Here is a 25408-nt window from a genome sequence, read left to right as displayed (position 1 = left end):
ATATAATTTTTGACTACTTATGTTTTGTCGCCCACCCAGAAGTATTTGTGAATAGAATCTAGGAGTTTTCCTTTACCTGCTGGTCCACAACTTTCAAGAATTTTGAATCTCCATCTTCTGAATTACCAGAGATTTCAGATTAGGTACTTCTGAGTAAAAAATATCAAGCAAATAAAATTACAAAACCACATGGATCTATGCAATTGGTACTTATTTTCTGTGTTTTATTAAGGATTTCTTAACACACTCATATATCTAAATAGAATGTAAGCGCTTTGAAGGCAGGGGTTATTTGATTCTTATCTTGACAGTGCTGGGTACATAATAGATGCTTAATGTATGATTGTTGATTTATTGATTAACTGATCTTTTTACTGATGTTTTGCTATTGAGATTAGAGTTATTATTGGAATAAACCATTATGAACTAGGACCAGGTGATAATTACAGTTTTTCTATAGGGAAAAACTAAAGGGATTAACATCTACCAAAAATCTGCTTAACTCTTTTTTTTCTTTCTTTTTTTGGCTGGGCAATGAGGGTAAAGTGACTTGCCCAAGGTCACACAGCTAGTAAGTGTCAAGTGTCTGAGGCCAGATTTGAAGTCAGGTCCTCCTGACTTGGTGCTTTATCCACTGTGCCCCCTAGCTGCCACTTAACTCTTCTAATTGCATTTATATTCATTCTTTAGTGTAACAATCCCTCATTTGTGCTCAAATTAAAACTTTTTTAAAAAAAGATTCCTTTAGATAACCTTTTTACAAATCTGTTTTGTTATTCAGCCAAAGTATAAGTGGAGGGGAAGGTAAGGAAAGGACATGTGTAGATAGTATAGAAGGATGGCAAGTTTGGGAAGATTTGCACTCTTAGAATTTGGCTTGAGTGTAAAACATCCTCAGAGTGTGTACATTTCTATGTGTATTAGTGTCATCATTTCATAGGCTTTTCCCATTTGCCCTTGTTTTTTTCAAGTTCTCACTTGTCTTCTATGAGAATTTGCTTCCTTTGACCGTGAAACTTGAGGAATTGCTAATGCCCTAACAGGTCATCCTTGAGTAGTTTGTAGTACAGTAATATGTAATACAGTAAAATGTCCAGTTGTCTTTTTTTTTTTTTTTGACGAATGCAAAAGGTTGCAAAGAACATCTTAATCCAGAATTTCTAATGGCCAAGTTGAATATACAAAGTCAAGTCAGGCAGGAAAGTTGACCTCTATTAATTCTCAGACAGTGTTGAAGAATTAGAAATTTAGCCCAAGCTTGACAAACAGGGATTTTATTTTGAGAATTAAAAAAAAAACAACAATCTCATTCATTTCTTATTATTTTGACCAGGGCTTCTTCTGCCCACCTGTCCAAACTCATTATCCTTGATTTAAATTTTTAAAGGGAATTGTCTTTCCCCGGGCCCCCAAACTATTTTAGTCTTTCCTCTGATGTCCCTGCCAGCAAATTGATATGTGAAAAAAGCCTAATGTGAGGCTGAATCAACCCTGGAGATGCTGATTAATGTGTATACCCTAACAGTGGCCTAAAGATCTGCCACGCCCCTCCCCTTATCTTCAGCACACGTTTTTCCTGCCTGACAGGTAATTCCAGGTAAAGGGGAAGTTAAAACTGAGCAAGCGCATAGAGCTAAGGAAGCAAGGCTTCTCTACCGAGGACTCCACTGGGCTTTTCAGGCATAAGCCCTAAGTGAAGTGCTCCCAGGAAAGTGGAGCAAATAGCCCTAAAAAAGCCCACAGGCAGAATTGGTCATCAAGATACTGAATCAGCATTAAGTCTCCCAATAGAGCCCCATTTTTTTTTTCTTGCAACCACCAAACCCAGGACTTGACAAGCCATCCAGAAACTGCAATTTCTAAGTGTAAATACTTCTTTCCCGACACAGATCATAATACCTCTACAATTTGGGTGATAATCTTTGAGAATTATGGGTGAAAAGTTCATCAGCCTAAAGTGACAATCTTCCCCCAAATGAGCTAGGTTTAACCTCAGATATTTAGAGTGCATCTCTGAGTCCATAGTCTAATCCTCATTTTGTAGTTGACTAAATGGAATCTCAGAGAGGTTTAGTGATTTGCCCAAGGTCACACAGCTAAGAAGTATCAAAGCCACGATTTAAGCTTGGGGTTTAAGAGAGTCGGGATTCCTGACTCAAAGCATTCTTTCCATGATATTATTTTTGCCTTTCTACGTGATAACTCTCTTCTCAAACGCAAGATATCTTGGTTCTTCCCCAGCTAACTTCATATCTCATTAGCCATCACATCCACCATTCCACATGGAATAAGGGGATATTTACATTGCTTATATTCTCAAAGCTGATTGGGTCTGGGAATAAATGGGGGGAGGGGGAGGTAGACAGAAAGAGGTGCAACTCAGGTAAATGGAAAGAGTGTACAACCTGATCACTACCCATTCTCTCAAAGCAAACTTGATTCTTCCCTTTCTCTCAACCCTTTCCTTCTGTATTTTGCCTTTTTCATTAGTCATTGTATCAGGGGTATGCTTGTAAATGTTTAACAACTAGCTCTCTGGGGGACAGGGTGGGGCATTTTGCAGAGGAACATATGTAGTATACATTTTCTCCATCTCTTTCTTAGGTCTAGACAATTAACCAATAAATAAATAAATAATGCCATGATTTATAGTGTTTACAGATTTTTAAGGTATAAAAACTCACACTGAAAATTTAAGAGTCAGCTCTCAAGTATCATTTTGAGCTGGCTCTAGCACACCCCTACATTACATGTGTCCTTGCACATTATAAAGATTAATGTGTACAAAAGTATGACACTGGGTGGCTAAGTGGTACAGTGGATAGACCTGACTTCAAATGTAGTTTCAGATACTTACTGTGTGACCCTGAGCAAATCACTTTAACCTCTGTCTGCATCAGTTTTCCTCGTCTGTAAAGTGGAGATAATAATAGCACCTACCTCCTAGGATTGTTACCAAGACAAAATTAGATAATATTTATTAAGTGCTTCACAAATCTTAAAGCGTTATGTAGTTGCTGCCTATTATTATTAGCTATGGGGAATTAGGAAATTCTAAACATACTAAGAATATACAGTCTTAATGAGTATCAAAACTTGGCACCTAAAATCTGAATGAATTTTGTAGTTTCTAGATTTTTTCACTAATAACTAGAAGCTTGAATTAGATCCCTCATATCAGATGGAAATTTTTTTTTAAATCAGTTTGACTCAAGCTTCTGCTCAATTCTTTGACATTCCCACTGTCCCCATCAAGAAAACTGAATCCTGTCCAGAGATTCACTGATTGACCACTTTAGTGACTTCTGAAAGTTATTTTAGTTTCAATGATCACTATTCTAATACCCCCAGTTCATATGACTGTAATCAATTTATATAACCCTCCTCATCCTATTTGTACAATGACTAGAGAGACAAGGACTGAATAGGATTACAGACAGCTAATAGTCCAGCAGACTAACTTCTGGAGAAGTTACAGCATGTGGGGTGGATAAGGTCAGGAACCTAATTCAACATCTATCCCAGGATCCTATGGTGCTATAGAATTATTTGGAACTCAAAACCTAAGCTGTTAAGAAGTACCATGTTTTACTTTAAAAATACAAACCATTGTTTTCACTAACACTGAAAGGCAAGAAGACACCAAATTCCCCTAATAATAAATGGGGGGGGGGATTGTTAATCGAATAAGCATACTAGCACATATCCCAGCTAAACAGTAAAATGCCTTGGAAACTAAAAACTGAAATCCAGGCCTTTTATAAATTGGAAGACAGCATATTACAACTATATTATAGTTATATTCATAATCATCATCTCAACATCAGAAAATTGGTGACTAGGTGATGAATTTTCTTAGTCATTGCAGTACACAATGAACCTCTACTAAGGCAGAGGAGGTCTGTAATCTAAAATGGTGAGAATACCCACACTGACAAAATACCATATATTTGAATTTATGGTTAGGGAACAGGACCTGTGATTTCATTGGCATAGGGATCTTCCAGTAAGAAAACCCCTTTTAGCAATGCAGACTGGAATATGCTCTGAACTTTAAAGGTTTAGAGAGTTGTCTGGGGCACTGAGAGTTTAAGTAGCAAGCTCATCCAGGATCACACAGGGAGAGCATTTGTCAGAAGTGAGACTGTAACCACAGCTCTTCCTGACTCCCAGGCTGGGTCTCGATCCATTTTTCTATACTGTTTCTCATATTCAAAACTTGAAATACTGAAGCACAAAAATAATGCTTTGTAATAATTTACATGGTATCTTAAGGTCCACAAAGAACTTTCTTCAAAAACAACCCTGTGTGAAACTGTATGATGATCTCTTTTTATAGATGATAAAAACCAATGCTTAGAAAAATTCAGCCCCACAATAAGTGTCAGAGCCAGAACTCAGATCAAGGGGTATTCTTTCTATTATACCAACAGCAAGGTAAATCACAATGATGCTCTGCTCCCCATACTTGCTTCAATTCTTATTGGATTTGCTACCAGGTGAGGGAAAATTAAAAGCCCATATTTCTGAAGCAGAAGCAAAGACAAATCATAGGAAGCTTAGAGAAAGAAAAGAGCTATAGGTTTAAAAGCCATCTTGTTTGAACTTCTTCCACCATCTAACTTATTTGGCTCAAGAATTGCCTGGATTAGAGAGTTTACAAGAATGTAATTAAGTGTTTACTTCACATTTCTTTCTTTTTTTTCCCATAGAGCTACTGATATAGATTTGTGGTTTCTTTTTAATGCCTAGTTAATTGACTGGTATACTGAGAGAGAGCCTGTTGATGCGGTTGGAGAAGGGTGGGAAAAATAAAGGTTAAGGTTTCTTGTGAATCTGTCACATTTGGGAATTGAGGACCATATAATATTACTGGCTTCAAGCTATAGACAACTTCTATTCACATCAATAGGAGTGCTTTATAGGGCATCATCTACTTTTGATGTTAATCTCTAAGTCTATTCAGTGACTTTTGAACCGTTTATACTACGAACTTTATTAAAAAGGAGAGTAAAATTCATTGGCACAATAATGGGGGGGGGGAGAAGAAGGAGAAACCCCTTTCTGTGGTTGTCTAACTACTTTTGAAAGTATAGCCTAACCAAATTTCTTCTCTCTTTGCTGATTAATTCCATAACATTGACGGATTGAAAAAACACATTATAAGTTCCATATGTCATATTTAGAATACATCAAATTTCATTCAAATGTATATTTCTCTCTAAAATCCATACCAACTCTGACTTTCTCTGAGTGTTTATTAATATTCATGTCATTAGAGTCCTCTCTACACACCCTGTTTTTCCCCATTACATCTCACCCTACTACCTTGGCATCCTTAAACCTCTACCTCTACTTCTTTGCCTCCTGCACCCCCTAGCCAAATCCTTCACTCTGTCTGAGGGGGTCATTTTCAATTCTTTGGGGATAGAGAATGCTGCTGAAAGCTTCCATGGAAGGGAATACAGGTTATTTTTATAGGTTCGACAAGCTCCTAAAACATTCTGCTGCCACTACCCACTCCAACGGCCAGGTGTCAGTGATAATGGAAGAACTGAGAACATGGACAAGAGATTGTCTATCAAAATGCAATATGTGGGACGGCTAGATGGCGCAGTGAATAAAGCACTGGTCCTGGATTCAGGAGTACCTGAGTTCAAATCCAGCCTCAGACACTTGACACTTACTAGCTGTGTGACCCTGGGCAAGTCACTTAACCCCCATTGCCCCCCCCCAAAAAAAGGGAAAATGCAATATGTGTTATTCTGTGTCCATCATCTGTCTATACCAGGGCCAAGTTCTTTTTTTCTATTTCCTATATTCCACCAAAGAAGATGGTTTCCATGAAGAGAAACAGTATAAAATAGTAATGACTGACCTAAAGTCAAATGTAGTCAGCCAATATACTTCCAGGTCACCATGATGCTACCAGATATCAACCCATTTATGCAATATAGTGAAAAGCTAGCCCAGTGAAAAGAAAGCTCAGTCTGAAATATATACCCCAAATAAGTAAACTCTATAAACACCATTCCATGAGCATAAAAGACAGGCCACAGTCTGATTTTATTTTGCCGGAAGTGACTTTTTTTTTTCTAGACCCTGCACCTATGGTCCTTCAAGTCAAGTTTTTAATTAAAAGCAAAGTCAGCCCAAGTGCAGCTCCACAAAGTCCTCCTAACCCTGGATTTTGTGAACTTTTTTTTTTTTTTAAGTGAGGCAATTGGGGTTAAGTGATTTGCCCAGGGTCACACAGCTAGTAAGTGTTAAGTGTCTGAGGCCGGATTTGAACTCAGGTCCTCCTGACTCCAGGGCCGGTGCTTTATCCATTGTGCCATCTAGCTGCCCCCGATTTTGTGAACTTTTTAATAACTATATCTTTCATTTTTAAAATGTACTTTTTTTGTTTTTCCTTTGAATCCCCAGGATTTAATACAATGCCTTATACATAGTAGGTGCTTAATAAATAAATAGTTGTAGGAGTGGATTGTACTACAACTCTAACAAGGGACTGATAACTTAGACTTAACATTGTACTATCTCTTTTAAAGAATGATAATTATGTATACATATATATTATGTATTATATACATTATATATACATGTTTTTAATATATACATACACAAATACTCAATGCTTCAATTCTGCTGCATCCTCTGCTCTCACTCAGTTCCCCCCATTACATTCTGGCTTCTGACATCATTATTCAACAGGAACTGCTCTTTCCAAGACTACCAGTGGTCACTTAGCTCTCAAATCAGGTGGCCCTTTCTCAATTTTGATCTCTTTAGAACATCTGATACTGTTAACAACCTTTTTCCTCATCAGTACTCTCCTCTTCTATGAATTTTATTCTCTACCTGTCTGTCTGGCATTTTCTTCTCAATCTCTTTTTCTGGATCAGCATCCATACTCCACCCCCTAACATTAAATTTACTCCAAGGTTTTGTACTGGGACCTTTTTTTGGGGGGGGGGGTGAGGCAATTGGGGTTAAGTGACTTGCCCAGGGTCACACAGCTAGTGAGTGTCAAGTGTCTGAGGCCAGGTTTGAACTCAGGTCCTCCTGACTCCAGGGCCGGTGCTTTATCCACTGTGCCACCTAGCTGCCCCTAGGACCTTTTTTCTTCCCTCTACACATACACTGTCTCTTCATGGCCTCATCAGTTCCTATGAGTTTAATTATCACTATGCCGATTCCCAGATCTATATATCCAGCCCTAGTCTCTCTCCCAAGTTCCATTCCCAAACACCAATTGCCTTTTGTGACATTCCAAACTGGATGTCCTATCTAAAACAGAACTCATTTTTTTTCCGCTCAAACTAACCCCATTTTAACCTTCCCCATTGTTGTCAAGGACACCACTATCTTTCGGATCTTCTAGTTTAAAACCTCTGAATAATCTTCAGCTCTTCCCTTTCCCTCACCTGCATTTAACTAGTTGCCAAGTCTTGTCAATTCTACCTCTGTCTTTTCTCCAATATTCATTCCCTTATCTCTTCTTCACAGAAATACGACCTTAGATCTGTTTCTCATCAACTAGAGCTTGCACTATAGCACAAGCCTCCTTACTGATCTCCCTTGCTTCAGACCTCTCCTCTCTCCAATCCATCCTCTCCACACAGCTGCTAGTGTGATTGTTCAAAAACATAGGAGGTCTGATCGAGTCACTTACTGACTCAGCAAACTCCAGTGGCTCCCTACTGTCTCTAGAGCCAAGTATAAACTCCAGGCACTTCACAACCTGGCTCCAACCTATTTTTCCAAAAGCTCTTCAGTCCAGCCAAACTATGCTTCTCGTTATTTCTTACCTACTATTTCTAGTCTCTCTGCTTGCTGCTCTCCTGACCCTCTCAACCACCTGACTGGAATGTACACTCCCTCCTTACCTTTACCTCTGAGGATTCCTAATTCCCTTCAAAGTTCAACTCAAGTACCATCTTCTACATGAACTTCTTCCTGATCCCCCTAGCTATTCATGTTTCCTCCCACTCCAGACAAATTACCTTGAATTTATTTTTCACATATTTTGTATATATACATGTTGTCTCCCTCTAACAGGATGTAAACTCCTTGAGGGCAGGGACTGTTACATTTTTTTTCTTTTTCATCTGGAGCACCTGGAACATGAAGGTGCTTCCTAAATTCTTGTTGACTTATAACAGGTATGGGGAGAAATTGTGGAGGGGAAAGAGCCAAGAGAAAGATCAGGCTTACATCCAAATATACCTCAATCACTTTTTTTCAACAATTCTCCCTTTTTGTTTATAGAGTCTGCAAGTGCAAAATCAGCTTTTACTTACTACTGTGTTAAACAGTACCTGCCTGCCCTCTGAACCTCACTGGTCCCTGAATGAGGTCAGCCTGGTGACGGTCTCCATTTCTATAAGCAATCCTGTCATTCAGGATAACAGCAGTGATTCAATCCCAGGAGGCAAAAATGACTCAATTGTTGGACTTATTGACTCCAGGGAGGGCAGCTACTCTATCATTACCATAGAGTGCAAACAACCTGAGATCTGTGTTGGTCCACTTAAAATTACTATTTGCTGCAAAGGATTGGCAAAGCAATTCTTAAAATGATGGGGGTGAAAGTCAAAGAAGCCCCATTATGAGCTTTTCCTTTCCTTTAAGCAGGAGTAAGTAGTGGGTGACTCTCTTTGAGTCTAACCCACTTACTTATCTTTTGTTCGCTTGGTTATATTAACATATTGTAACTGATTATATTACCACTGGGGGGGGGAAATGCCACATTTTCATGGGCAACCTCTTCCTGTGTGGAAACTGCACCCCAATATAAATGTGTTTTGGAATCTATACACCTCGAGGGGAGATGTCTAAAACAGAAGGCGCTGGTTGAAGGCTATGCCCAAAAATAGCTGCAGCAACAACCAAGTGGCTGTGCAAATCGCACACCAGAGGATCTACTTGGGAAAAACCAAATAAATTTAATTAAATAAGCAACAAAATTATTTTCCTGTCTCTCTCTACTATACTTGGTTAATATCCATGACATACTGATGTTGCATAATTGCTCTTCTGGAATGCTGCTGTTCACAGTCAAAATGAGCTGCTTCTGCACAAAGTCAGGCAAACTGGTGTCCCCACAGAGTTATCTCCTAAATTATTTATACTTGCAACACTTTCCCATAATGGCAGTTTTAAACTCAAACAAACAAAGCAAACCATACAACAAAGAAAGAGGACAAGGAGGTGCAGGGACCTTTTTCTCTTTCTTTCTGAACATCAGAAGGTAGATCAGAAGCTCAAATAAGCACCATGGAATTTGGTTCCCTCTGAAAGTCTCAAGGCCTTGAAATCAGGTGATATCAAAGCTGTGGGGGAATTGTCAGCCTAGATAAGGGATCCAAATACCTGCCTTGCTTTCAATATGTGTGCCTAAACAGCAAACTTTTTTTTTACTTTGCAAGTTTGCTCACCTCTCCCCTGACAAAAGCTCCTGTTCTCACCAGTCCTCCCTTTTGGCCTCCTTGGAAAAAAAAAGTCAAACTGCCAAGACGATGTCAAAAAAAAAAACCCATATATTGGTCTAACATGTCACATTTACCTCTTTGGCTATGATTTCAGGGGTCTGTGGCATTTCTTTCTACTGTCCACACATGCCTCTAGCATAATCCATCAAATACTTATCAACTTATCAAATCAACTTTGCTGCTCACAGAAAAAGAAAAACATTCTTCAGCAGGCAAACCAGATAGCCTGTATATTTTGCATTAATTAAAAATTCTAATTCAATTTCTAACTGAGATGCACCATGAGTCACATTAAGTAATTTGACTAATATGTTGGCCCTGTCTCTGAAACATCTTCTTATCTTCCACAGGGCCTAAAACAATGCTTTACACATAGTAGGTCTCAAATAAATACTTGACAAAAGAATAAATCATATTAACCAATCAGCATTTATTAAGTACTGGGTACTATGCTAGGTGCTGGAGTTATAAATACAATGAATGAAATCGACCTACTCACCAGGAGTAGAAACAAACAAGGACATAAATAAATTTATAGAAAATAAATAAAAAGAATTAATAAAATACGAAGTGATTAACTATAAGGTAGTTCAGAAAGGAGGGCACCAATACATATAGCTCAATACAATACTAAGTTTGATCCAAAACATTAAAGAGGCTTATATTTTAAGAATTAAAATGGAATTTTTGACCAGGGGAAAATGCAGGACATTCATAGAATCATAGAATTAATGTTAATTGTTAATCAAACATGAATCCTGCCTATGGCAATTAAGTACCAACACAGGATTTAGAGGAAGGAATTTAGAGATGACAGGATCCTAGATTTAGTCTAGGCAACAATCCAACTCTGCCATTTTACAATGAAGACACTGAGGCCATGGAAAGAATAAATGACTGGCCTCAGGAATTAGAGTTAGCAAGTGGCAGAATCAGGTTTTGAACCCAGCTCCAAAGTCTAAATCCATCACCATTTCCACTATCCAATCTTAAAACATTGTTATCTGACGTTATCTTTTTTTTTGGGGGGGGGGGCAATGGGGGTTAAGTGACTTGCCCAGGGTCACACAGCTAATAAGTGTCAAGTGTGAGGTTGGCTTTGAACTCAGGTCCTCCTGAATCCAGGGCCAATGCTTTATCCACTGCACCACCTAGCTGCCCCTGACATTATCTTTTTTTTAAATAAGGAAACAAAATAATAAAGTTTAAGTGACTTGCCCAAGGTCACACACTAATTAACAAAGGTAAGATTTGAAACTACATCCTCTGACTCTAAACTCATTTTATCAGTGATTTTAGTCAGTTTCCCCCAAAACTGGGGGAACAGATTAGAATCCACATTTAGAATCTTAAATTACACACTGCCATTCCTTGAAGGACCTGTTCACTTTAGAAAAATGATTATCATCTTTAATATTTAATTTACACTGTTATAATTCTTTGTTGTTAACAAACAAAAATCTGGGTCATGGCAGTGAAGTAATCCCTATAAATTGAAGCTAATAACCTTTCTAGGATAAATATAAATATGTATTACATATTCACATCTGTACATGTATCTGTATATATACATATATATATATAACATGGAGAGCAATAAATTGAAAATCTGTGTCTGATATGTACATACAATAGATGTCATGTGCAATATACATTATATATGTATGTTATACATATATGTTACCTGTAGAAATTTAATGGCCTTCGTTTCTTACATTTTTCCCAGGGAAAAAACCTGTTCAGATTTCTTAAGTATATGTCTTCCTACACATGAACACTCAATCATCCATACCCATATATGGTTCTGAGTTTCACTCAAACTTCCTTCATCCAAAGGTCATCACTCAGTAAATGTCTTTGCCTTCAGACCTATCCAGGTTTTCCCCTGGGAGGAAGGAGGACTCAAGTTTGAATCCTGCTTCAGATACTTAGTAGCCCTGTGACCCTGAGCAAGTCACTTGAGACTCTCTCTACCTAAAATTACTCATTTGTAAACTGGGGGTGATAATAGGAGCATCAACATCACAGGGTTGTTGGGAGGATCAAATAAGAGAACATATATATATATATATATATATATATATATATATATATATATATATATATATATATATCTTTATAAATCTTTAAGAGCTATATAAATGTTGGTGAGGCTAATTTTTTTAAGGATTAAAGCTGATATGACAATGTTGCAGGTTTGCTGGGTCTCTTGTGATTTATAAAGATACATTTTATGCCTTTTATGATCATGATGATGATAAAAATTTTGTGGGTGATAATATTGGAAAGGCTGGCTATAACATCTGTGGGTGTTCTACAGGAAGAGTAGTATACTTACTACTTGACCATCCTCCCTTAAACTTTTTTAAAGTATGTTTTTATCACTAAAAGGAGGAAACCCTTACTTTTTATTCAGTTTTCTCCTTAATTTTAATTAATCTACTTACTCATTGTTGTATGAAAGCTTATATAGCTAAAGAATAGATTTTTTTTCTTCCAATAGTAACAGAATATATTTTAGTAGTAATTTCAATTTAAATTAGATGTTAATGATAATTTTAAGATAATACTGTATGCCTGTAGATAATTTTAAGTGAATTTAAATATGCTTTTCATGGATATTTTCTCTCTTCCTGACATCCCTATCAAATACTTATATGAGCTGTTTATGTGACATTTGAATTCCATTACCCATATTTTTTTAAAGACTAATTAGTAGAAATGTCCTAAATGTATATATATATATATAGTATTACATTTCCAATAATTTCTAATTTCTGTAACAACTATCTGTATTTTATGTGAGTGATGAATCTCAGTTTTGTTTATTTTTTTCATTTTGGTTAAAGTAACCCCCAAATTTGCTAACACCAGGTAACCTCTCTATTTGCTATTCTTTTAAAAAGTGTTAAAAACCTCAGTCTCTTAAACTAGTAAACCACCTACAACTTAGCAAAGACCAGGAGGGTTGAGGAAAGGGTCCTCAGAGTATTGCCAATCTTCCCCACTTCTTTTCTGCTATATCCTTTCTTCTAAACCAGCAGGAGGACTGAAATAAAGATAAGAGCGTAGCCCATCCAAACACTTCAGGGAAACATCAATCTGATCTTTTTAACCTCCCCTGCTGGTTTAGAGAAAGGAACCCAGTGAGGAAATGAAAGGGATAGGGGGATATTCACATGCATACCCCCTCCACCACACCAAGCCTTTTAGGCTGCTGATGCTGTGTTAGTTTGTCCTGAGTTGAAGGACTGGGACTTCAGAACCATTTGTTTTACCACCAGTTTAGGGGAAGTGATAGCCTTTTCACCATAAAAGTCAATTTGAAAAGTAAAATATGGTTTTAAAGGACATTAACGGTTTAGGAGCCATCACACCTAATGGGGGTCTCTTTTTAAATGGAACCTTTAAAAAAAATCAGTTCTATTCTAATTTAGTAACCACCACCTAGAGAAAACTTGCCCTTAAAAAAAAAAAAACTTGATCACCCTGTGGTATTGTTTAACAAGTCCATAGTCAGTCCTATTAGAATTTTCACATATGTGATAAAAAAAACAACCTTTCATCTAAGTCACCATTAAACAAGAAAGTAATCATGTATTAGCACAAATTAGGCCTTCTATATTTAAATTGGCCACAGGCCTCCAAAAATTAGGCCTACAAATTCTCTGGACCGAAAGAAATTAAATGAGACCTAATAGAAATAAGGCTGTGATTTCTTTCTTACTGAAATATTAGTAAAAAAAAAAAATCACTCTTTGGTGATTTCATTTCTCTATTTTGAGGGAATGTACTTTGAGAATAGGGTTATCTGGGAATTTATTGGTGTCTATTATATCATAACAAAAAATATTTCATTTTAAAAATAAGATTTTACTGAAAATTGAAAGTTATATACCACAGGGAGTATATTTTTAAGCCACTGTGAACCCTCATGAGGGATACTTTAAGAAAAGGAAATAACATTCTTTTGATATAGGTAGCTGGCCATACTTTCTGTTATGGCCCCATAATACAAATGATTTGGGAGGGAGAAAGAGAGGAAAGAGATAGTCTCCAAATCTATTGATTTGTTCAACAAAAATTTATTAAGTTTCTGCAATGTGCAGTGCCTTGAGGTAGACCCTGGGGGAGATACAAAGATAAATGAGTCATATTCTGATCCATTAAAAGGATTATGTTTATATCTGTACATTCAACCGCCAACCCCTCTCTCACTGTTCTCTAGTTCTGTATATCATCCAAATGACATCATGGTGTGGTAGAAAGAGTACTGAGTTTGTAGCTTAGCTTAGATATGCTACTTACCTAAAAAAAAAAAAATCACTTTGACTCTTTGGATCTCAGTTTCTTCATCTGTGAAATGAAGAGATTGGGAGAAAAAAATGAAGAGATTAGACAAAATGACCTCAAGGATTCCTAGATCTATGGTCCCATGAAGAGGCTTAGTGGAGGGAAACCTAATATGTTGATGAAATAGTTTAAAATGAAAAATAACCTCTTTTAACCCATCCCTTCAGCACCAAGAAGAGATTCTTTCCTCATTTTTACATTGTCATTAACTGTGCTATCATCATTCCAGGTGTCCAGTTTTATTGCTTTGTTTCCCTTTTTACTATCATATCTCTTTTTGTCCCCCACCTAGTCAATTCATCACCCAATTCACATCCCTGTCACATCTTTGGGATTTTGCTGCTTCTTTAAAATTCCATACTCTAAGCTTTTGCTCAGACCACCATCACCTCATCCCCATTACAGTCATAAAACTAATGAAATAATCTTCCTCAAGCACAGTTTTCTTTATGTGACTCAAGAGTCTACAGGGACTCTGTATTTGAATCACATTAAATCTCAACTCCTTGGCTTGGCATTTAAGAGCTACCACAACGTGTCTCTTAAAGTGTGGTGCCAAGTACTAATGACAATACTACGTATATAATATGACCAGGGCAGACAGCAGGTATATCTGCTCACTCATTTTGAACAACATACATCTTACTATAGCCTGTAGTCTCAGTAGCTTTCTTGGCCAATGTGTCATTCTATTGACTCATATTGAGTTCACAGTCCACTATACCTCCTCCTGCCCCTACCTCCCCTCATCAATTCTGTTTCCTCATGAACTAGTATCTATCTACACCTGCCCCCATTGTGCACTTGTGTAATGTTTCTCTGAACAAGATGACTTCCCTGTGAGATTGCCTCTAAGTTATTCTGTATATATCCTGTTTATAAATAACTATTTGTGTTCTCTCCCCTTCTCCCCATTAGATGGTGATTTCCTTCAGGATGGGAGGTGGTTTTGCCTTTCTTTGTTTCTTTAGTGGTTAGGACAGTGCCTGGTACATGTTAAGTGGCTAATAGATACTTGATAACTTGATTTGCTTTCTGTAGCTAGCATATGTTATTATTGATTATCCCTTCATCATTGATGCTCTTTTCTTCCTTAGCTCACCTGACACTGGCCTCAACATTCTCTTCCTACCTTTCTTACCATTTCTTGTCACTGCCTCCTCATTTTTTTACCATTCCATAACTACAAGGATCCCCATGATTCTGGGGCTGGCTCACCTCTTCTCTCTGTTGGACTAGATGATCTTCATTGTCTTCTTCGAACCCTCTGCTTCTTTGTATCTTTAGACCAGAGGGCATCTGGTTTCCTGCCTTCTCCAAAAGATTTAGTCAGTTTTGTGTTTTCAAAGGATTTATTTACTTACTTATTTTTTAGATATTCATTCATCACTGATATATACCAGTGGTAAGTTGTAGAAAAATAATTGATGAAAATGTTATAGGTTGATTTAAAAAATGCTGGCTAGTAAATTCATGAAGCATATCTTCTAGCATACAGAAATAATTTTCTACCTTTCATACAAAGCTTCACTGACCTAGCAGAATATGATAATGAGCATGAGGCCATATTAATTCTTAGCAAGGAAGATGTGGGTGCTTTATTTGGTAATTTCCCCAAATGTTATTCAAAGAGTCAGTGTAAGTTGGTGATAATGAGACCAGCATTATGGAGACCAGTGCCTGGATGACTTTGGGGTCACTTTTGCTAAAGTATTTTAATACCTATTTTTAGTTTTTAAATGATCAAAATTATTATTGGGGGACAGACATGTTAATTTCATCAGTGTGAGAAAATGACTTCTGGTGTGGGTACTCTGTCCACTGGTGCAAAGCAAAAATTGATCTGTGCCTCATAGGCTTAGAGAATTGTTTAGAGGCGGCAAGAGTTTTCCTCAGAGTCACACAAATATGCCAGAGGAAGGACTCGAGTTTTCCTCAGAGTCACACAAATATGCCAGAGGAAGGACTGGAACCCAGATTCCCCTAACATCAAGCCCAGTATCCAATATACCACTCTTACTACATACAATGAAAATTATATAGGAATTAGACAGATCAAATTACTTAATGGGTTTATTAAATGACAAGTTTTTCCAGACTATTTTTCTCTTCAATTTAAATATTTTAATGACAATGGAGGGGGGAAAAATCACTGAAATATGGTCATTGAATAGGTCAGTGGCTCCAAAAATAGCAGCTCACTTAGGGTAAAATTTGCTGTCAGGAAAAATGGAGTGTTCTTTCTGAACTCAGGAACTGGTAGTTCATGTGCATCTTGGTCGTAGATGGTTGCTACAATAAGGCTCCTTTCATACAGGTGTGTTTATGCCCCAGGCTTGCTGGCCAGAGTCCATTCCATTTACAGAAGCTGAATTAAACAATAACTACCGCATTGCAAAAGGGGGGGGGGGAGGAGCAGGAGGGAGAAAAAGGTGAGCGTCAAAGGAGATGCCTGAGAGCTTTGTTAGGGCCAAGAAAAACCCTGTTGCAGTTGTCAGAGCTTGTTGATGTTGCAGGGAACGGCACTTTTTTTTTTCTCCTGGATTTTGTGGTTCTGCCTTAGGAAAGAAAGTAAAATAGAACGGAAGAACAAAGTCCTACTCTATAAATCAGCAGCTGCTCCTTGCCAGATCAAAGGAGTGACATTTTTGCTCCTGGACTACTTGTCCACTTGAGGGCTTGACAGGCAGCTAACAGCTGGCCTGCTCTACAGTCTAGGAGAATCAGCCTACATCTTCTTCAGAGCGGATGACAAGCTAATCAGAGATATATCCATAGCACAGGGCATATGAGTGCACCTTGATCTCTTCAAACACATCTAATACATAATTGCTAAACAGCTCAGCGCATTTTTTTTTTCTGGCAAGTTAATGCTTAGGTAGTTTCCACTGAGAAGTAGGATAGAGAATTAATACTTCCATCAAAGGTGAGCATAAAAGTTAAACAGATGCTAAATTCATCAGGATTCCCTCCTCTTAGGGCGAATTAGTAAATGACGAAAACTTAATAGCAACTCTCCAGAAACGTTTGTAACTGACTGTCAGGTGACTTAAGTGGCTGAAAAATCCAGTCTGGAGTATCCAAACAAATGAACAGGTTTGGGAATTAAGGATCCATTTGAAAATGGCTTACGGCCTTTCCTGCTGATAGGCCAGAATAAAATTGCCATGTGCCTTTGGTATTTGGGAAAAAACGTTTTCAGAACCTCTTATAAGTGGCAGGTATACCAGCTTGGAATTTAAATATCAGTAGTAGAACTTTCAAAGTAATTCAGCTCCTAGGTGATTCTCATCAGCAATAAATCAAGTACAGGTTTGAGGTAATATGCTACATCTTATGTCTGTTGACTTAGCATTTTATCTTGAAGGTGATAGATCCTAGTGGTGAAAAGCTAAGGAATTTGTGTTTCTTCTCCTTGGGTTTTGAGGAACTCTAGAAGATTGTATTTATGGTTTACGATAAATAACTACATATGAATAATCTGATGGCATTCTGAAAGAGTAATAGTGCTTCAAAATCATAATCAGCTAGGATGTTTTGTTACTGTGTCTTCAGGTGTGATTAAATTCATGTAAGAGTGTTTATTGTTAGTATTCTAAAAGAAGCAAAATGTAATTTTAAAAATCTACTTTGAAAATTCTCAAAATCTTTTGTTCCTCCCCCCACCCTAAAAGCCACATGGTTGGTTATATAAGGCTGATGAATATGTACCCCCAAATGAATCAGCCTACCAACAATGCTTTACCGATCTGGCTTTACCCCCAGGAAGTTCATAACAATGTAATAAAATGGATGAAGTTGTTATAAATTGTTCTAGGCCCAGGGCAAGTGAGTAAAATATTGTTTTGGAGTTCAGGATACATAGAAAGCATGTACATTAAATCTGATTTGAGCAAACAAGTCTGGCCCTGTGTATAGGCAGATTAGGTGGCAGCCTATACAATAAGAATATGAGGGCAATAAGAAGTCTATCATTCCCCCGAATATCTCCCTGACCACCTGGCACTGTATTTGAAATTCCTGCCATCAGACACAGTGAACAAAATGTGCATAATGTGTTGCCTTGAAGGTTCATCAGCAGGATGAAATCTTAGCAATTGAAGGAACCTCAGAGATCACCTAACCTGACTCACTTATTTTACTGAGATGGAACCTAAACCCCAGAGTGACTAAGTGACCAGCCTCACATCACATGTAGCTTGTTCGGTCATCAGGGGTTTGCTTATTGGGTCAGTTAACTGTCCCCTCTGAGAGAACACAGTTCTTTTTTAAAAGAGGAAGTTAAATTTTGAGAGAATTTAGGAGAAAGTCAGAAAAGTCTGACGCATGGCATTATTGAGGAAGTCAGGGCCTATGGTCACATAATTCAGTTGAAGAAAGCAGGTAGTCAAGGCATCTCAATGGCATTGTAGGAACTGGGAGTTTAGGAGAAGATGAGATGAACAGGAAAGAATACTGAAGGAACAGGTTGGGTGCAACCAAGGATACACATTTAGAGTAATAAGATATGGTCAGCTGTAAAGGAGCTTTAAGATGATCTTTTTTGGGTCCCTCATTTTTCATCTTCTGCACAATTTTGCCTGAAGTCTTTTCTAGTAGATATTCCCCTAAAGAGAATGTATTTATAAATGTGCAAACTATTTGTGACATTGGCTAGCAAAATGTACTCATTTCCTCCGGTCTTGTGAGCAGGGAGATACCTACATGATCCTGAGGCAGTCAGGATCCTCAGTGTACTCCTCAGAATTTACTCTCTAACATAGTCTGGTTGTGATTTGTATTGGTGGAGGGAGTTCCCCACTCTGAAAAGAAAAACAGAATTGTTGTGTAAGTTGAGTTTTATGTACAAATCTAATATTGGATTAAGTTGTCACTCTAAACTCATAGAAACTATTTAAAGTTTGTGCAAAAAACATTAGGTGGCATATATAATTCCCATTCATATGCTTTCTGTGTACATCTACAACTAAGAAGACCCACTGTCTAGTCATTGATGTAAAATGGGTTTGCACACATAGCCAGCCATTCATGTGCCTGAGCACTCATTCCAAATCATCAAACTCGCTTAACTGATGTAGTTATTTTAATGCCTTCTTTGGAAAAGTCTCACTCTTAGCCAGAATCACAACATGGAGAGAATTGCTTTCTTATGATCTTGGGGTCAAAAAATGAGGAAACTTAATAACTGCATTACCTCTATGTGGGTGTGTGTGAGGGAGGGCAAAAAAAGAAACGAAAAGACACTTTCACTGTTGACAGGGTTGAAACATCTTTCCTGGAACCTTCAATTTCAGGTTTAGCAAATGAAACCTCTGTGCATGAATGTTTGCAGTAGGTAAGTGTGGAGATGCTTTTAATTTGTGAAATTTTAAGATCTAGATTTTTGTGCTACCTACAACACCTTCTTCCTCACCCCACCCCACCTCCCAGATTTATCTTTTGTCCTTTTTCTAGTCAACACTTAGGCCCTACCTATGACACTTTGTAGTTGTGTGACTATGGGCAAGTCATTTAACTCTGCCTCAGTTACCTCATCTGTAAAATGAGCTAGAGAAGGAAATGACAAACTACTCCTGTATCTTTGCCAAGAAAATCCCAAATGGGGTCATGAAGAGTTGGACATGTCTGGAAAAAAAAAACAACTAAAATGACTCAATAACAACAGCAATTTGCTTAGCCCTTCCAATGAAAATGAATGCAAGTCTTAATACTCTGAGAGTCTTCAGGCCTGGAAGACATCCAGGTGACAGCACTTAGCCTTGCATTTTCTTACAAAAGGAATGCTGCCTAGAGGAATTGGTTACCAGGTGTGGCATAAAGTAAGTGAACCAGAAAGAAGGGATTTATCAGCCATTTAAAAGAGGGGGGAGGAGTGTAGAGAAAAGAAAAGAAACTCAACAACAATGAGGAATGACACCCAAGCCTACTTCTGTCAGTCTGAAATATGCTTTGGAGTAAAAAAAAAATTATTTAAAAGAAAAACCAAGGTAGTCAGATTTCAGTTGCAGAAAAGTGCACAAAGCCATGAAGTTTAGTTCTCCTTTAAGGAGGATATTGGTCTCTGGGAGATATTCCAGGAAAAAAAAGACAATTCTCAATGATAAGCAGGGTTTTTTAAATTTTATTTTACCGTATTTGTTTCTTCTGCAGGAAATAATGAGAGAGGAGTTGTATTATTTTCAGAATGTCATATTATAAGAAATAGGTTTTCTTATACATCAAAGTTGAATGTATTTTTAACATCACCTGTATTGAAGTATCTTCTGTTTACATGAATTTTAGATAAAAAGTTTGCAATCAGGGCAGCTAGGTGGCACAGTGGATAGAGCACTGGCCCTGAAGTCAGGAGGACCTGAGTTCAAATGCGGCCTCAGACACTTAACACTTACTAGCTGTGTGACCCTGGGCAAGTCACTTAACCCCAATTGCCTCACTAAAAAAACAAAAAACAAAAATTAAAAAAAAAAAGTTTGCAATCTTGTATCCTTAGCTAAATGTTTGGAATCCGATCTGAGACAATACAAAGCAATGGACACAGTATAACGTTAAGGTACTAATTTTTTAGGTACTGTACTCACAAATAGAATGTATAGTCCTTTAAAAGTCACAGGGTCCTAAGTCTCAAGACTTTTGTAAGAAAAATGCAAGGCTAAGTGCTGTCACCTGGATGTCTTCCAGGCTTGAAGACTCTCAGAGTATTAAGACTTGCAGTCATTTAAAAAAAAAGTTTCACACACGAGCTACACAAAACTCAAAATGATTTTGCAGCTGTTTGATACCTAGTTTTAGGTATCTCTGCCCCCCCCCAAAAAAAAACAACCCCACATTTTAGTGATGTAATATTAGTGATGGAGGCTTATTGGGGACAGCTAGGTGGTGCAGTGGATAAAGCACCCACCCTGGATTCAGAAGGATCTGAGTTCAAATCCAGCCTTAGACACTTGACACTAGCTGTGTGACCCTGGGCAAGTCACTTAACCCTCATTGCCCTGACCCTCCCCCCCCCAAAAAAAAGATGGAGGCCTATTAAATTCTCACAACTTAATCATTATATAATGACATTATAGAATGTATATAGAAAATTAGTTTTTAAATATTGGATAAAGAAGAAATTAACAATCTAATAGGCAATAATTGATGGGAGTCTTTCTTTTCTTTTCTTTTTTAAGTTGGGTGAAGCCTGATGCATTTTGGTTCTTTGGATGCCTTGAACAATTTTTTAAATGTTTTGGGTTTGGCAAAATCCAAAAAGTTTTTGCCAAGACCCTCTCTTCTTCTTATTTGTAAAACCTGTGTGAAATTCAAGGATAACTTAATCCATATGTGTCTGATTCATTTACACTTAACTCATCAAAATGTTATTTTGTAAGAATCATTTAATGTCCAAGAAACCTTCTGAGCTTTCTTTAAATAAGCTTTTTGTTTCTGAACCAATAAGTTGAAATTTTCCATGTGAATGGAACTTGGACCTTCAAAGGTTCAAGTTCAATAGTTTACACATTAGAAGCTACAAATTTTACTGGGAATCTAAATGGATAGTCATCTATTACCACTAAACCACTCTAATAGAATGTCCTTTTTTTGCTGAAATATAAAGAATTACTTTTAAATAGACAAGAGAAAAAAAGAAGAAGTTTGCTTGACTAGCATAGTCCTATGAAATGATTATGGATAGAAATTTCCTTTTTTTTTTTTTTTACCAATATTAAGTAAATTAAAATCAGACCTAGCTTGGAGGAAAAAATAATTTAGATGTACTGAAAATTTCAGTGTGTTTTCTGGTAGAAAGAATTCTGGCTCCCATGGCAACATCGAGATTTTTTTAATATGAAAGTTTCCTTTAATGAGCAATTCATATTATTGCTTATTTTTTAAACCATCTGAAATATTTATAAGTGATCCCTTGATCAAGAGCCTCAACTACCTCAATAGTTTCTTCCTTAAATCCTATATCATCTTGGAAAAGTGGTAGAATTATGAATCTAGACAAGAATGGCCATGGGAATATATCACATTTTGGGCGGGGAAGCAATTTTGGAAATTCCAGATGGAATCACTGGACAAGAGCATCATCCTTTGAAAATTATCTTACGGACAAAACACTTTGGAGGTTTCTGTTCATATTTGCCCAGCAGAGCTGGGCTGAACTGCCCCCCCCCCAAGAGCCACTGCCATAACTTCTAATGAACATCAACTCCATGCCATGGTAACTTACTGAAAATGTAATCCTGGAGTGGCATTTCCAAGTTCAGTGTGCCTATAAAGACCTGCTAGGACACAGAATGCTTTTTTAATGTTCTGTATTGTTGTGTAAACCTCATTGAAAAACCTTTTGAACAGCCCCCCATTTTTTTTTACTAATGTAAACATTCTGAGGAGTATCCAAAGAAATGACCTTTAAGTGAACCTTTAACCTTCCCCTTAATTATTTGTTTGAAGACAGTGTGGAGTTCTCCCGCTGAGAACTAAGAACCATGATGCCTTGCTGTTCAGTGAGTGAGGGAGTGTTTTGGGGAACTGGAGAGAAAGAGACATAAATAAGGGAACAACTACCAGATGTAAATAATAAAAGAGTAAAAGGGAGAAATTAAAAAGGGAAAAAATAGCCATTCGTCTTATCCAAGGAGTTGGAGTAAAGGAAAAAACAAAACCAGGATTAGCAAGTAGTAGCCCTTAAAGAGGTGAAATCTTGCCCTTCTGAATAGCCCATTAGAAGCTCCTAGGAGGAGAGAAAACATTCTTATCTGTCTTTTCTGATAATCTCTATTGGCCTTAACTTTAGCTGATAAAAAGTGGCTGGGATGCAAAAGGTTCAGGTCAGTTCTCTGTTGGTACTGCCAGAGAGGTGTTAGGAAAAGGTGAGAAATTAAGTTCCTATCAGTGACCCTTTGTCTAGAAGAAGGAAAACTTTGCTGGAAGTCCAAGTGATGGGGTCAGATGTCAGATATCCCTTCAGAGAGTTGAAATCACCACCAATATCTGAAGATAAGCCAGGGAAAGGAGAGAGATGCAGATTGCACTTTCTCTTTGTTTTTAATTTGTATCGCTGAAGCTTCCCTTTAGCTAATCCAAAGGCATTTTTTTTTTTGACAACTGAGCAATACTTTCTTAAGGAATCAAGAAGTGCTTTGTTTTGGATACAAACACCATATGCAAAAGAGCCCTTTGGTGTTCTTTGCAGCATTTAGGCATCTGTCTAGCGGAATTCCCACTAGAGTGCTTACTGCAGGTATAAACAAATAAATGTGTACTGTCTTTTCTCATCTGTGATGGACTTTAACCTTGTAGGAGCTCCTAGTGCTTACTTGCCGCTCAACTAAGAATGCTGGGATTCTGCTGGCTAATCAGCAGAAGTATGAGGATAAGGTCAGGCAGAATTGAATTTTCAGTTCTTGACTATAGCAGTAGCAGGAGACTTGGGTTGTGGTGGGGGGACAATGATGGCTTAAAAAAGATTCCTGAAGAGGAGAGGAACAAAAGGCCAAACTTCATTAAGGCAGATTTGTGCTCATGATTTGAAAGCAGGGGAAAGAAACTCTTAAAAGTTGTTATTGTTCTATGTTATTTTTATTTGCAAGCCATTACCTAACAGTATTCTGGCATAGTGTGTGGGCATGCTTACACACACACAAACACACACAAGCACGTATGCATGCTAAAAACACAGAGTTATTGAATCCTGTATGTAAGTTCCATGCTGGGCATTGCGTATTTCTAAAAAGTATAGGGATGAGTATACCTGGCAAATGGCAGAAATTGCTTTGTTTTCATTAAGTTTGGAGAAATAAAGTGGATTCTTTTTATCATCCTACTTCAGTCTGTACATGAATATTTGATGGCCATTATTAAACATTAAAGTAACATGAAGTAGGCACTTATTTGGGGGTTGCCAACAAAATTAGAGCCAGGCTTCTTTTTTTTTTTAAACCAAGTAACTAACTGACTCTCTCCTCTAACATTCCTGTGATTCATCAACTACCTGATTTTTAAAAGTTACTTTGGGACTAATATTAAACATGTGTACCTGAGGCACCCCCCCCCCTTTCTGGTGAGTTGAAAGGTGCCTCAGTTTATGGTTGGCAGTTACCTTATCCTCTGCCCTGGGTGTCCTAGCATTGGCTGAAAAGGTCGCCCCCAACTGGCACTGACCTCCAAATGACCCCTGACTTTACAGGCTCAAACTGCAGGAGTTGCTGAAGAGCAGAAGTCTTTCTGGGCCAGCACTTATTGCTGCTGTGTTGGTGATAAAACTTCAGACAGCCTAATTGATGGCTTTGCTGACCTAACAATACCTTGTGAAAGCAGAGAGTGCAAAGCCTGGTCCTCATTTATGGCCAGCTGCAAAGGAAAGCTGAATCTCCCAAAGATGGGGGAGTTGAGGAGGGGGAGGAGGAAAACGGGGGGGGGGGGGGAGGGAGGGAGGAGAAGTCTTCCAGCCTGTGAACTTTAACCAGGTCCCTACTTGTTCTGAGACGCAAAGGCACAATTGTAATTTAACAGAAGTTCTCCTTCCCATTTAGAACTTTATTTTCCCAGGCTATCTACCAAATTGGCTTGGCGTTGGCTAGCGAAATGATGGGAGATGATGAACCAGTTAACTATTTTTGAGCACTTAGGGGGAAAATTGCCTTTAAGGTCAAACCATACTTTCCAATACATGCTCAACTGTATTGAAACTGCTGCAGTGTTAATGTAAAGGTGTTCAAAATGCCCAGAAAGAGAATCTGATGAATGCACTTCTGTTCTGTTCCAGGTTTATTAATGCCAGAAGAAGAATAGTACAGCCTATGATTGACCAGTCAAATCGAGCAGGCAAGTTCCAACTAATATCTGTATTCAGATCCCACAGGCTCAAATCCTCACCAAGTTATTCTTCAAGGAGTTTCATCACCTGGTAAATAAATGCCTCCACCAGGCATTCTGGGAGATTATTTTTTTTTCTTATATCCCCAGAATTCCGCTGTAGGAAGCAACTTCACTAATTGGTGCTAATTGGAGATTTCCCACCCTGACTCTACTGAAACTGCTTTTTATTTTCTCTCTGAATTGGTAATTGGGTACAAGTACTAGCGCCACAAGCAGTTTGTTTGACTGTGAGCTCTTGAATAACTCATTGCTTGTCTGCATCCAATCAGCAAGACAATCTCATTTTCTTGCTACCCACAACTCCTTGGTGTATGCACTACTTTTCCTTCTGTAAGATTCGTTGTAAAACTCATTGTATCCATTGATTTGCTTTGACTATTCATAAAGTGCTACTAAAACCTGACATACTACATTACTAGCATATTTTTTATTAAAAGATTATTACCTTTGTTTAGAATGCCTCCAATCCATCCCATTAAAAAATGTGCCCCCCACAACATCTCTCATTTTCTATGAAAACATTCATAATATGTCACTGTTCAGAACTACGCTGGTGCAATGCTAATCATTCTACTTCTAATATGCATTTCCTCAGCTTACTGGGGAGTTGTGGTTTCCTGCAATGAGGTTGTGGGATAAAACTGTTCTCCATGTGGTGATGACTGTTGTCACTAACAAGGGCTTTTTAACTTGAT

The 25408-nt window shown here is 37.8% G+C and overlaps 1 protein-coding gene across 12 annotated transcripts in view; it reads left to right on the top strand.

Moving 5' to 3' along the window:
• MEIS2 (Meis homeobox 2) overlaps positions 1-25408 on the top strand; it is a 232595-nt gene that overhangs the window by 202299 nt on the left and 4888 nt on the right. For all 12 annotated transcript variants that reach the window (XM_043986282.1, XM_043986281.1, XM_043986285.1 and 9 more), the window contains exon 10: positions 24601-24659. In XM_043986282.1, the coding sequence (XP_043842217.1) occupies positions 24601-24659 (59 nt within the window). The remainder of the gene's footprint in view (positions 1-24600; positions 24660-25408) is intronic.

This window comes from Dromiciops gliroides, chromosome 2 (genome assembly GCF_019393635.1).
Source record: "Dromiciops gliroides isolate mDroGli1 chromosome 2, mDroGli1.pri, whole genome shotgun sequence".
Taxonomy (NCBI): domain Eukaryota; kingdom Metazoa; phylum Chordata; class Mammalia; order Microbiotheria; family Microbiotheriidae; genus Dromiciops; species Dromiciops gliroides.
The sequence above is the reverse complement of the archived record's forward strand: the minus strand, read 5'-3'. Positions and strand labels throughout refer to the sequence as shown.